This window comes from Doryrhamphus excisus, chromosome 23, assembly GCF_030265055.1.
Source record: "Doryrhamphus excisus isolate RoL2022-K1 chromosome 23, RoL_Dexc_1.0, whole genome shotgun sequence".
Taxonomy (NCBI): domain Eukaryota; kingdom Metazoa; phylum Chordata; class Actinopteri; order Syngnathiformes; family Syngnathidae; genus Doryrhamphus; species Doryrhamphus excisus.
This window is the reverse complement of record NC_080488.1, coordinates 1,106,813-1,119,064: the sequence shown is the minus strand read 5'-3', so window position 1 is coordinate 1,119,064 and position 12,252 is coordinate 1,106,813. Positions and strand designations below refer to the sequence as shown.

The following is a 12,252-nucleotide window of genomic DNA, read 5'->3' as shown; positions in this document are numbered from 1 at the left end:
CATGGGGGTTTGTTAAAAGGCGGCTTGAAGAGGTTGGTTTTTAAGTGTGTGTGTGTGTGTGTGTGTGCGGTTGGCCTCCCTCCACTTTCTATGAGAAGATAAGTTGAGGGTTGAACTGAAGAGGGTCACTCAACAGGAAGCTTGGTCCTCTGCTTCCTGCTGAGTGACCCTCTTCATTTCCCCCTCAACTGTACAGCATGTTGACCATAATCACATTTGGGTCTTTCCGCTTTACTCGTCCATATCCTGCACTTCCAGTCCTAGAATCTAGGTCCTAGATCGTAGGTTCCCCTTTCCTAGAGATGATGTCACAGAAGACCCCTGACCTTCCTTTGCATGCGGACGGCTAAAGCGTGAGTGTCTGCTAATTGTTTAAATGTCGAGCTGTGGCAGGAAGTTTCATATACCACCACGGACGCTGAACGCGGCTTTGGTCGTGGATCAGGTTGCAAATGACTGACCACAAACATAATGGATCCACTTAAGAAATGACACGGTCCCATCAAAGACGCACGCACACACACATACACGCTGTCATGGCGTCACGGCGTTATCTCCAGCATTAGTATTGCTGATGAGTGGTGGTATCGTATATCATGTACAGTGATTGTCGATTAGGCTCCTCTTTGTGCCGCATTACCGTGACGCCTCTTGGCCACTTTAGAATGCCGTTTCTTGGACTGCCGCTGGATGTGTCATCTTTCACGGGGACGTCACTAGCGCTTCCTTGAAGGACGCCTTTTATGGAGAACTTGATGGACGTGGTCCTCAGGACGAAATGACAGTGGAACGACACGCACAACAAAAACTAGGAATATTTCTATTCAGTGTGGCCGTTTTATCACATGATGGGTCAACCAGTCATAAGGAATATTTCTATTCGGCCATTTTATCATATGGTGGGTCAACTAGTCATAAAGAATATTTCTATTCGGCCATTTTATCACATGATGGGTCAACCAGTCATAAGGAATATTTCTATTCGGCCATTTTATCATATGATGGGTCAACTAGTCATAAAGAATATTTCTATTCGGCCATTTTATCACATGATGGGTCAACCAGTCATAAGGAATATTTCTATTCGGCCATTTTATCATATGATGGGTCAACTAGTCATAAAGAATATTTCTAATCATAGAAATATGTATCACAGTGTACCTGCCCAAATTGAACAGTGAATGTTAAATTGACCAGAAAATGATATAAATGATATTATTATTTCTATTCAATGTGAATTAAAAAAAAAATTACATTTTCATTCTATGTTTGGTTATGGGTTATTTTTGTGGTGTTTTCTTCATTTATGTATTTTTTTTTCAATGTTTTGTTTTAGTAATGTAATTAATGTGCATTTCATTACTTTATTTTATGTTTTTTAGTTTTAGATTTTATCATAAAACCCATTTCATTTTTATATTATTTTATTATCATTATTATTATTATTATTATTATTATTATTGGTTATCAGTCGTTACAGAAATTTCAGTGTTGTGGGACATCAGCAAACATTCCTATGAATGTCCATCCACCCATCCATCCACCCATCCATCCACCCATCCATCCATCCAAAATGGCGACATGTCCTTATATTCAATGTTAAAAACACGAAGACACATGAAAGGAAGCGGCTTTCATGGCGTAGAAGAATAGTTGTTGTGGGACCTGGGGGGTGGGGTGGGGGGGTGTTGTGGTGAATGGGGGAAGAGGAACAAAGAGGGAGGGACCCTTTTCTCCAGTAGCTTCCCCTCCAAGCAAGGGGAGGTCCAGCGTTGGAGTCTGAGAAGAAGAGGGACGTCCATCAGACGCGTCTTCCATAAAGCTGAGCCCAGGTCAGTGTTGAAAGGAAAGGAATACACTTGTACGTGCTGTACTGCAGTACTCGCTCATCTTTTCTTAGTACTTTGAGCCAGCATGAGCTCCATGGTGTGGGGCTGGGTCACCGACTTCTTCACCTATGAGACCACCAAGTCTGTGGTGGTCAAGAGCTGGTCTGTGGGCATCATCAACAGGATCGTGCAAGTCCTCATCATCACGTACTTTGTGGGGTGAGTCCTCTTCTTCTACTGTTCCACTTTCAGGAGAGGTCAGGTGACCTGTCTGACCTTTAGACGGCAACAAAGCCCCAACGGGTTGGCCGCGCATGCACGGGGAGAACACATGGCCTACATGCCAACCACCCGTCCACCGCGCAGCCCGTAGAAATGAATATTTTGTTATATTTAACTCCATGTTGAATGCGAAATATTACCAACAGTGCAGTAGTATACCAAAATAGTACACACATTACACACGCTCCTTGACATCTCATTTAATAGGATTCTATGTCATGTACTCATCCTAAGTACATATATACTACATACTACTATATGGTTGTACTAGCTATATGGCTGTACTAGCTATACTGCATATGCAGTATGTGGCTGTACTAGCTATACTGCATAAACAATATATGGCTGTATTAGCTATACTGCATAAACAATATATGGCTGTACTAGCTATACTGCATATACAGTATATGACTGTACGAGCTATACTGCATATACAGTACTAGCTGTACTAGCTATACTGCATATGCAGTATATGGCTGTACTAGCTATACTGCATAAACAATATATGGCTGTACTAGCTATACTGCATATGCAGTAAATGGCTGTATTAGCTATACTGCATATACAGTATATGGCTGTACTAACTATACTGCATATACAGTATATGGCTGTACAAGCTATACTGCATATACAGTATATGGCTGTACAAGCTATACTGCATATACAGTATATGGCTGTACTAGCTATACTGCATAAACAATATATGGCTGTACTAGCTATACTGCATAAACAGTATATGGCTGTACTAGCTAAATTGCATATGCAGTATATGGCTGTACTAGCTATACTGCATATGCAGTATATGGCTGTACTAGCTATACTGCATAAACAGTATATGGCTGTGCTAGCTATACTGCATATGCAGTATATGGCTGTACTAGCTATACTGCATATGCAGTATATGGCTGTACTAGGTATACTGCATATGCAGTACATGGCTGTACTAGCTATACTGCATATGCAGTATATGGCTGTACTAGCTATACTGCATATACAGTATATGGCTGTACTAGCTATATTGCATATACAGTGCATGGCTGTACTAGCTCTACTGCATATGCAGTACATGGCTGTACTAGGTATACTACATATACAGTATATGGCTGTACAAGCTATACTGCATATACAGTATATGGCTGTACTAGGTATACTGCATATACAGTATATGGATGTACAAGCTATACTGCATATACAGTATATGGCTGTACAAGCTATACTGCATATACAGTATATGGCTGTACTAGCTATACTGCATAAACAGTATATGGCTGTACTAGCTATATTGCATATGCAGTATATGGCTGTACTAGCTATACTGCATATACCGTATATGGCTGTACTAGCTATACTGCATAAACAGTACTACTATATATATATATATATATATATATATATATCATTAATGATGTATTATTTGATGACTTATTTAATAAGTATACATTTGTAGTAGTATACATGTGTCTTTTCATGGTATGCCTGAATCCAAAGTGAGGGGCGGATACGTGGCGTTGACAAATGTGTGTCTTGTGGTGTGAAATCTGTCGTGTGCGGTGCAGCTGGGTGTTCATCCACGAGAAGGCCTACCAGGTGACGGACACCGGCATCGAGTCGTCCGTCATGACCAAAGTCAAGGGCTTCGGGGGCCACCACAACCGCGTCATGGACGTGGCCGACTACGTCTTCCCACAGCAGGTGCGACCAGCACTCCACGCTTGGGTGGGCACGCCCCGTGACGTCCAATAAAACCGCAGCTTCATCACAAACTGAAACACACACCCATCAATCAATACTGATCAGAAGCCATCAGCGCTCGATGGAAGGCCCGCCTTTTGGCGATTTCTGAGAAATACATCAACTTGTGTGTGTGTGTGTGTGTGTGTGCGTGTGTTTCAGGGCGCCGCTGTGTTCTGCATCATGACCAAACTCATCATCACCGAGAATCAGTTCCAGGGAAACTGTGCAGAGGTCAGAAAATATTAAATATGTTTTTTTCCCTTAGACCTGATGTTTGATGTCTCGGGGGAGGGGGGACTGGGTGCTGATAATCTAAATAATCTAATCTAATGTCCTAGTTTGCCCCCCCCCCCCCTCCTCCATAATAAATAAATAGCATGTGGTCGCTAGCATGTAGGACGACCGCCCTTTCCTGCCCCCTTGGGTCCTCAAGTCTACTCCCAAAAACGGCTATAAAAATATAACAGATCCATATTTCTTCTCCTTTTTTTTTTCTCAGATATGTCAATCAACTTCCACCCTCGGCCATCTCTGTGTGGAGTTTGCATGCGTGGGTTTTCTCCCGGTACTCCGGTTTCCTCCCACATTCCAAAAAAAAAAACATGCTAGGTTAATTAGCCACTCCAAATTGTCCATAGGTATGAATGTGAGTGTGAATGGTTGTTTGTCTATATGTGCCCTGTGATTGGCTGGCCACCAGTCCAGGGAGTACCCCGCCTCTCGCCCGAAGACAGTTGGGATAGGCTCCAGCACCTCCCGCGACCCTCGTGAGGAAAAAGCGGTAGAAAATTAATGAATGAATGTCAATCAACTTGAGTTGTGATCGATCATACCGGCAGTGTAAATATTTGTATTATTTTATTATTATTTACTGTTTTGCATGAGGACCTCAACAGCTGCTACATTTGGAATCTGACTTGCCATCAAATCATTTTAAAATAATATAATAATAATAAATCATATAATAATATTAATAATAATATGTTTGGTGTTTTGGTTCAGAACTGAAGTTAATTGACTGATTGATTGTGAAAAAGAAAAAGTAGGATAAAAATATGACGTCAACATGGAGAATTGCAGGGACCCGTGGGGGGCGGGGTTCTCGCTATCTACCTATGGGAAGTAAATCAGGGCTCATTTGGGCCGTCTGAGCAGTGATGCCGGTTGACAAGCAGCATTCGACAGGAAGTCAGGCTTTCCTGTCTTCACCACCGGTGGCCATGTTTCCAGCCGCTTTCACGTGCAGGTTTTGTGATCTTGCCAGGACTTGGTGACACCAGCGTGTCTCGTCTCTTTCAGACTGGGAAGAAGTATAACTGTTCCGACGACGAAGACTGTCAACGATTCATAGGCTCCATCCTTACTAATGGTAAAACATCTTCCTATTATTTTGGGGATGGGGGGGGGGGGGTGCGGGTGGAATACTTGAGAGCGTAACTACCTGTTTTTGTCTGGGAAATAAACATTATTGCAATATATGTCAATAATAATATATATAATTATAATAAAATATATATAATATATATAATTTTCTGCGATTATGTCTACTGTATGGGGAAAATAGGTATGTCAAAGTGACTATAGGGGTGTTATTTCATGTCTAGAGGGCTCTAATAATGTTACAGTGTATTTAGAAGGTTGTAAACAGGTTTTCTGATGCCAAATGTTTGGTTTTCTGCGATTATGTCTACTGTATGGCGAAAATAGGTATGTCAAGGTGAGTATAGGGGTGTTATTTCATGTGCAGAGGGCTCTAATAATGTTAAAGATTATTTAGAAGGGTTTTAAACAGGTTTTCTGATGCCAAATGTTTGGTTTTCTGCGATTATGTCTACTGTATGGGGAAAATAGGTATGTCAAGGTGACTATAGGGGTGTTATTTCATGTCTAGAGGGCTCTAATAATGTTACAGTGTATTTAGAAGGTTTTAAACAGGTTTTCTGATGCCAAATGTTTGGTTTTCTGCGATTATGTCTACTTGGGAAATAGGTATGTCAAGGTGACTGTAGGGGTGTTATTTCATGTCTAGAGGGCTCTAATAATGTTACAGTGTATTTAGAAGGTTTTAAACAGGTTTTCTGATGCCAAATGTTTGGTTTTCTGTGATTATGTCTACTGGGGAAATAGGTATGTCAAGGTGACTATAGGGGTGTTATTTCATGTGCAGAGGGCTCTAATAATGTTAAAGATTATTTAGAAGGGTTTTAAACAGGTTTTCTGATGCCAAATGTTTGATTTTCTGCGATTATGTCTACTGTATGGGGAAAATAGGTATGTCAAGGTGACTATAGGGGTGTTATTTCATGCGCAGAGGGCTCTAATAATGTTAAAGATTATTTAGAAGGGTTTTAAACAGGTTTTCTGATGCCAAATGTTTGGTTTTCTGCGATTATGTCTACTGTATGGGGAAAATAGATATGTCAAGGTGACTATAGGGGTGTTATTTCATGTCTAGGGGGCTTTAATAACGTTACAGTGTATTTAGAAGGTTTTAGGTTTTCTGATGTCACATGTTTGATTTTCTGCGATTATTTATCTGTATTGCTAAAATACAATTAAACACCCACACTAAAAAAGCAGCTGCAAAAATAGGAAAGTAGCAGCCATTTTATGACAGTGGAGATGAAATATTAAAGAAAGTAAAGAAGAGAAAGAAACAGCATAAAGTTGAACAAAGTCCTCATCCTCTGCTCTCTCCGCCCCCCCCCCCCCCCGCCCCCCCCAGGAAGGATCACGGGAGTTTGTCTTCCTAACGCGAGCAAGTCCGGCGGTCAGTGTGAGATCGAGGGGTGGTGCCCGGCTGAGAACGACAGCGTGGACGAGTGAGAAGCGTGACGAGGCTGAATGTCGCTTCCCTCTTTCCCAAGCTCCATCCTCATCCCTTCTCCTGTCCTCCCCCAGACAGCCCATGCTGGACGTGGAGAACTTCACCATCTTCATCAAGAACAGCATCCGCTTCCCTCTCTTCAACGTCATCAGGTAGGCCGCCATCACTGCAGCAGACTTTGTCTCCATGGTGACCGCGTGCCATGTTGTTGTAGAGGAAACTTCCCGTCCAACATGACGTCAGACGAGATCAAGCGCTGTACGTACCACCCGGACACCAGCCCCTTCTGCCCCATCTTTCGTGTGGGAGACGTGCTGAAGTACACCGGACAGGACGTAGCCAGCCTGGCGCGGAAGGTCTCTCCTACTGCTGCTCTCACATCGGAACCAAACTAAACATCATATGCATAAACAGTGGAATGGATGGGGATATACCAGTGTTACTATACACGGGAAAGGAAGCGGCGGTGTGACTATAGGGGTGTTATTTCATGTCTAGAGAGCTCTAATAACGTTAAAGGTGATTTAGAAGGTTTTAAACAGGTTTTCTGATGTCACATGTTTGATTTTCTGCAATTATGTCTACTGTATGGGGAAAATAGGTATGTCAAGGTGACTATAGGGGTGTTATTTCATGTGCAGAGGGCTCTAATAATGTTAAAGATTATTTAGAAGGGTTTTAAACAGGTTTTCTGATGTCACATGTTTGGTTTTCTGCGATTATGTCTACTGTATGGGGAAAATAGGTATGTCAAGGTGACTATAGGGGTGTTATTTCATGTCTAGAGGGCTCTAATAATGTTACAGTATATTTAGAAGGTTTTAAATAGGTTTTCTGATGTCACATGTTTGATTTTATGTGATTATGTCTACTGTATGGGGAAAATAGGTATGTCAAGGTGACTATAGGGGTGTTATTTCGTGTCTAGAGAGCTCTAATAACGTTAAAGGTGATTTAGAAGGTTTTAAACAGGTTTTCTGGTGTCACATGTTTGATTTTCTGCGATTATGTCTACTGTATGGGGAAAATAGGTATGTCAAGGTGACTATAGGGGTGTTATTTCATGTCTAGAGGGCTCTAATAATGTTACAGTATATTTAGAAGGTTTTAAACAGGTTTTTCTGATGTCACATGTTTGAATTTATGTGATTATGTCTACTGTATGAGGAAAATATTCATATCAAGGTGACTATAGGGGTGTTATTTCATGTCTGGAGGGCTCTAATAATGTTAAAGTGTATTTAGAAGGTTTTAAATAGCCTAAATGTTTTCCTTGTCTTTCAGGGAGGGGAAATAGGGATCAACATTGAGTGGAAGTGTAATCTGGACCTAAGTATTGAATATTGTACCCCCAAGTACTCTTTCACCAGACTGGATGCACCTTTTGCCAAGAACGCCGTCTCCAAGGGCTTCAACTTCAGGTTGGCGCTTCCTTCCTTCATCTTCCGTGTGGTCTTGGCGGCTTTTAAAGCTTTCGCTTTCCCTTCTTCATGCAGGTTTGCCAAATATTTCAAGACGCCAGACAATACGGAATTCCGGACCCTGCACAAGGCTTTTGCAATCCGCTTTGACGTGATGGTCACTGGCGTCGTGAGTTAGGAGGACCTTACAGTCCACCACAGTCCAGTCTTTAAGGCGGGGGTGTCCGGCTAGGGCCGTGCGGTGTAAAGTCAAAGGATGCAACTTTGCCATTTCGATATTTTGTAAAGCCACCCATAATAAAACAGCCGTGGTCTGCAGATGGCCCCCCAGCCGCACGTTGGACACCCCCGCTTTAATTGTACCGTTATCAACGGGACTCCATCCTGGTTAAACCACAGGAAGAAAATCCCTTGGCTCAAAACTGTTCTCATTTCAGGCGGGAAAGTTTGACACCATCCCAACGTTGATCAACTTGGTCACTGCCTTCACCTCCATTGGTCTGGTAGGTCGGAGGCTCCTCGGGAAGAGCATGCTTGGTCCATGTCGCTTGGACGTCATCTGTGTTTTTGGCTCTCGGCAGGGTACGGTTCTCTGTGACCTCATCCTGCTCAACTTCCTGAAAGGGGCAGAACAGTACAAGGCCAAGAAATTTGAGGAGGTAAAAGATCTAGAACAGGGGTGGGCAAACTACGGCCCGGGGGCCACATGCGGCCCACTAAGCGTTTGAATCCGGCCCGCCAGTTGCTTTCTATGGTCATGGTTTTATTTCATTTGACCATGCATCAGATTACAATTGAATGCATCACATAATCAGTTGACAGTTCCACATGTCCAAAAGGAGTAGGAAGAAGCAAAGCTTATTAAATCCTACCCCTCCATCTGGTACTTTTACAATCACTAACTGTTACATTTGTTCACTTCCTGCTTTCCATAATACAGTTTAAGGTTTTTTTTTTTGTTTTTTTTTTATTAATTTACCTCGTACCGAAGTACGAGGTGATGTGACCCTACAATGACATAATAATTTGATCACTTCCTGCTTTCCTAATATGGTTTAAGGTTTTTTTTTTGTTTGTTTTTTTGTTTGTCACGTACCGAAGTATGAGGTGATATGACCATACCGTGACATAATGGGTACCATGGTAACTGTCAATATAGTGATTTATTGTATTTATTAGTGATTATTTAGCAAACATCAACTGCTTCTAAATATTTCAAATTTTAACAATTTTAACAACAGCTGGCAACATAAGTCAAGTCGGATGTTTGATTCAGAAAAAACAAAACTGTAAAATTAAATTTTGTAATTTGCTGTGGTCTGATAGTGACAGCTGACAGTATGATTTACAGATAAAATTAGACTAATAATTCAATGCGGACTGTCAGAATTATAAGCGTAAAATAGTGTGTATTAAATATATATTCTGGCCCCCCGGGACAATTTTGTTAAATCAAAGTGGCCCGCGAGTCAAAAAGTTTGCCCACCCCTGATCTAGAATGTTCCTTGAATGTTCCTCGAATGTTCCTTGAATGTTCCTCGAATGTTCCTCGAGTCTCGCCGCGGGACCCTTCGTTTCCCACACTTATATCACACAAATATCTGATATTGAAACGTGCGCTGCAGGGGTGAGATGCTGTCCTCTAGATGGCGCACTGTACTCCAGCAGATATCTGCCGCTGTGCCCTGCTCCGTGTCCTTCCTGACAAACTTTGGAATGCATCTGTGGCGGCGTAGCAAGATTGAGCCGCTGGAAACGTCTTAGCAAATGAAAAGTTGATATCAATATATCACATACTGCTGAGATGCAGTTTCTTGAAATATACTATATACGTATATACTGTAGTACTTTGCATATCTCCAGCTCGGACACCCCCCATTACCCAGAATGCGCTGCGGAAGCTGTTGTGTTGGTATTCCGGATGATTATTGACAGTTTCACGCGTTGCCTTCAGGTGTCGGAGGCCCAGATAGAAGCGTCCCTGGCTCGGAGCCCCAGCAGCCAGCTGTCCATCAAAGAAGGTATGAAGAGCTCCTGCGACTCCGGCGCCATTTCCCTGGCCACCGCTGACCAGCCCGTGTGAGCGGGACGCTCCCCCCCCCCCCCCCCCTGCTTTCCCCTCCGAGAATCAGGCGCTTTTTGTTCAACCAATTGTGTAGACGGACTGCAGTGCAGAGCAACTTCCTGGAATATTTAACGTATACGTCAGCCCGCGGAGGTGAAGGTGAGCTCGGTCCATGAAGATGTTTCCTAATGAGCCGTGTAACTTCCTGTCATATTACAGCTGTCTCGTGTTAGCTTAGCTTTAATGAGCCACTATGAGAAGACCAACACTTGGTACCAAAAGCAAACAAATACGGCATTGATGTGTGGTTTCCAAATGGAGCGTTATTAGTCTTCTCCTGGTCAGTGATGCGCTAATGGACCGTTTCTCCTCCTTGGTTGGTTCCTCCAGTGCAGAATAACCTTGGATTTCTGTTTATTTCTCACATCCACAGTTTCATTTGCGATCATAACGCGATTATCTTTGCTAAACACACACCGAGCGTGGAAAGCCTTTCACGATGTGTCACCATGAGATCAGCATAAGAGCCTCCTTATGGCCCTGATGGTGATTTAGCACGGACGGGACGCTGAAGGCGGGCCTCGGGGGGGAATAGGCAGCAGTTAGCCACAAGGTTTAATGCACTAATTGGATCACAACAATCCATATCCTGCATGTGATGGAAATGGCGGTGCAATAAAGTGCTCCAACTCCTTCAGTGCTTCCTCTTCAATGCAATATTAATAACATGTGACCAGTCTCTTCATTGAACGGGCTGTGTTTCACATGGTGGGACGTGTGACGTCTCCCAGCCAATCGGCACTAACGGGTCATCACATCGTAATTCGCCACACCCACCTGACAGGCCTCAAAATATCAAAATATCACTCTGGATTTTTTTTTTTAATGGGTCCCAAAATACGAAACAAGACCTGCTGATCAGAAGATGGAAAGTAACGCCGACATGATAGTGTAGCATATGCTGCTCATGGCGCTGAGAAACAACAGCAAAAAAGTTACCACTTCCACACAAAATAGAACTCATTAATTAATTCATTTTCTACCGCTTATCCTCACGAGGGTCGCAGGGGGTGCTGGAGCCTATCCCAGCTGTCTTTGGGCGAGAGGCGGGGTACACCCTGGACTGGTGGCCAGCCAATCACAGGGCACATATAGACAAACAACCATTCACACTCACATTCATACCTATGGACAATTTGGAGTGGCTAATTAACCTAGCATGTTTTTTTTGGAATGTGGGAGGAAACCGGAGTACTGGGGGGAGAACATGTAAACTCCACGCAGAGATGGCCGAGGGTGGGGAAAGACAAAATAAGAAAAAAAAGTTACCACTTCCACACAAAATAGGAGGAGAACTCATTCATTCATTTATTCATTTTCTGCCGCTTATCCTCACAAGAGTCATGCTGGAGCCTATCCCAGTGATCTTGGGGCGAGAGGCAGGGTACACCCCTGGACTGGTGGCCAGCCAATCACAGGGCACATATAGACAAACAACCATTCACACTCACATTCATAGCTATGGACAATTTGGAGTGGCTAATTAACCTAGCATGTTTTTTGGAATGTGGGAGGAAACCGGAGTACTGGGGGGAGAACATGCAAACTCCACGCAGAGATGGCCGAGGGTGGGGAAAGACAAAATAAGAAACAAAAAGTTACCACTTCCACACAAAATAGGAGGAGAACTCATTCATTTATTCATTTTCTGCCGCTTATCCTCACAAGAGTCGTGCTGGAGCCTATCCCAGTGATCTTGGGGCGAGAGGCAGGGTACACCCCTGGACTGGTGGCCAGCCAATCACAGGGCACATATAGACAAACAACCATTCACACTCACATTCATACCTATGGACAATTTGGAGTCGCTAATTAACCTAGCATGTTTTTTTTGGAATGTGGGAGGAAACCGGAGTACCCGGAGAAAACCCACGCATGCACGGGGAGAACATGTAAACTCCACACAGAGATGGCCGAGGGTGGGGAAAGACAAAATAAGAAGCCAAAAAGTTACCACTTCCACACAAAATAAGAGAACTCATTCATTCATTCATTTTCTACCACTTATCCTCACAAGGGTTGCAGGGGGATGCT

General features: G+C 43.1%; 1 protein-coding gene across 1 annotated transcript; it reads left to right on the top strand.

Moving 5' to 3' along the window:
• Window positions 1–1,914: 1,914 nt before the first annotated feature.
• On the top strand, window positions 1,915–10,765 carry p2rx3a (purinergic receptor P2X, ligand-gated ion channel, 3a). Its single transcript, XM_058063401.1, has 12 exons — window positions 1,915–2,048; window positions 3,668–3,803; window positions 4,005–4,076; window positions 5,145–5,214; window positions 6,571–6,667; window positions 6,747–6,824; window positions 6,887–7,028; window positions 7,957–8,093; window positions 8,169–8,262; window positions 8,531–8,596; window positions 8,675–8,752; window positions 10,048–10,765. The coding sequence occupies exons 1-12, from the start codon at window positions 1,915–1,917 to the stop codon at window positions 10,174–10,176; spliced, it is 1,233 nt and encodes a 410-aa protein (XP_057919384.1). The 3' UTR covers window positions 10,177–10,765.
• The last annotated feature ends 1,487 nt before the right edge of the window (window positions 10,766–12,252 follow it).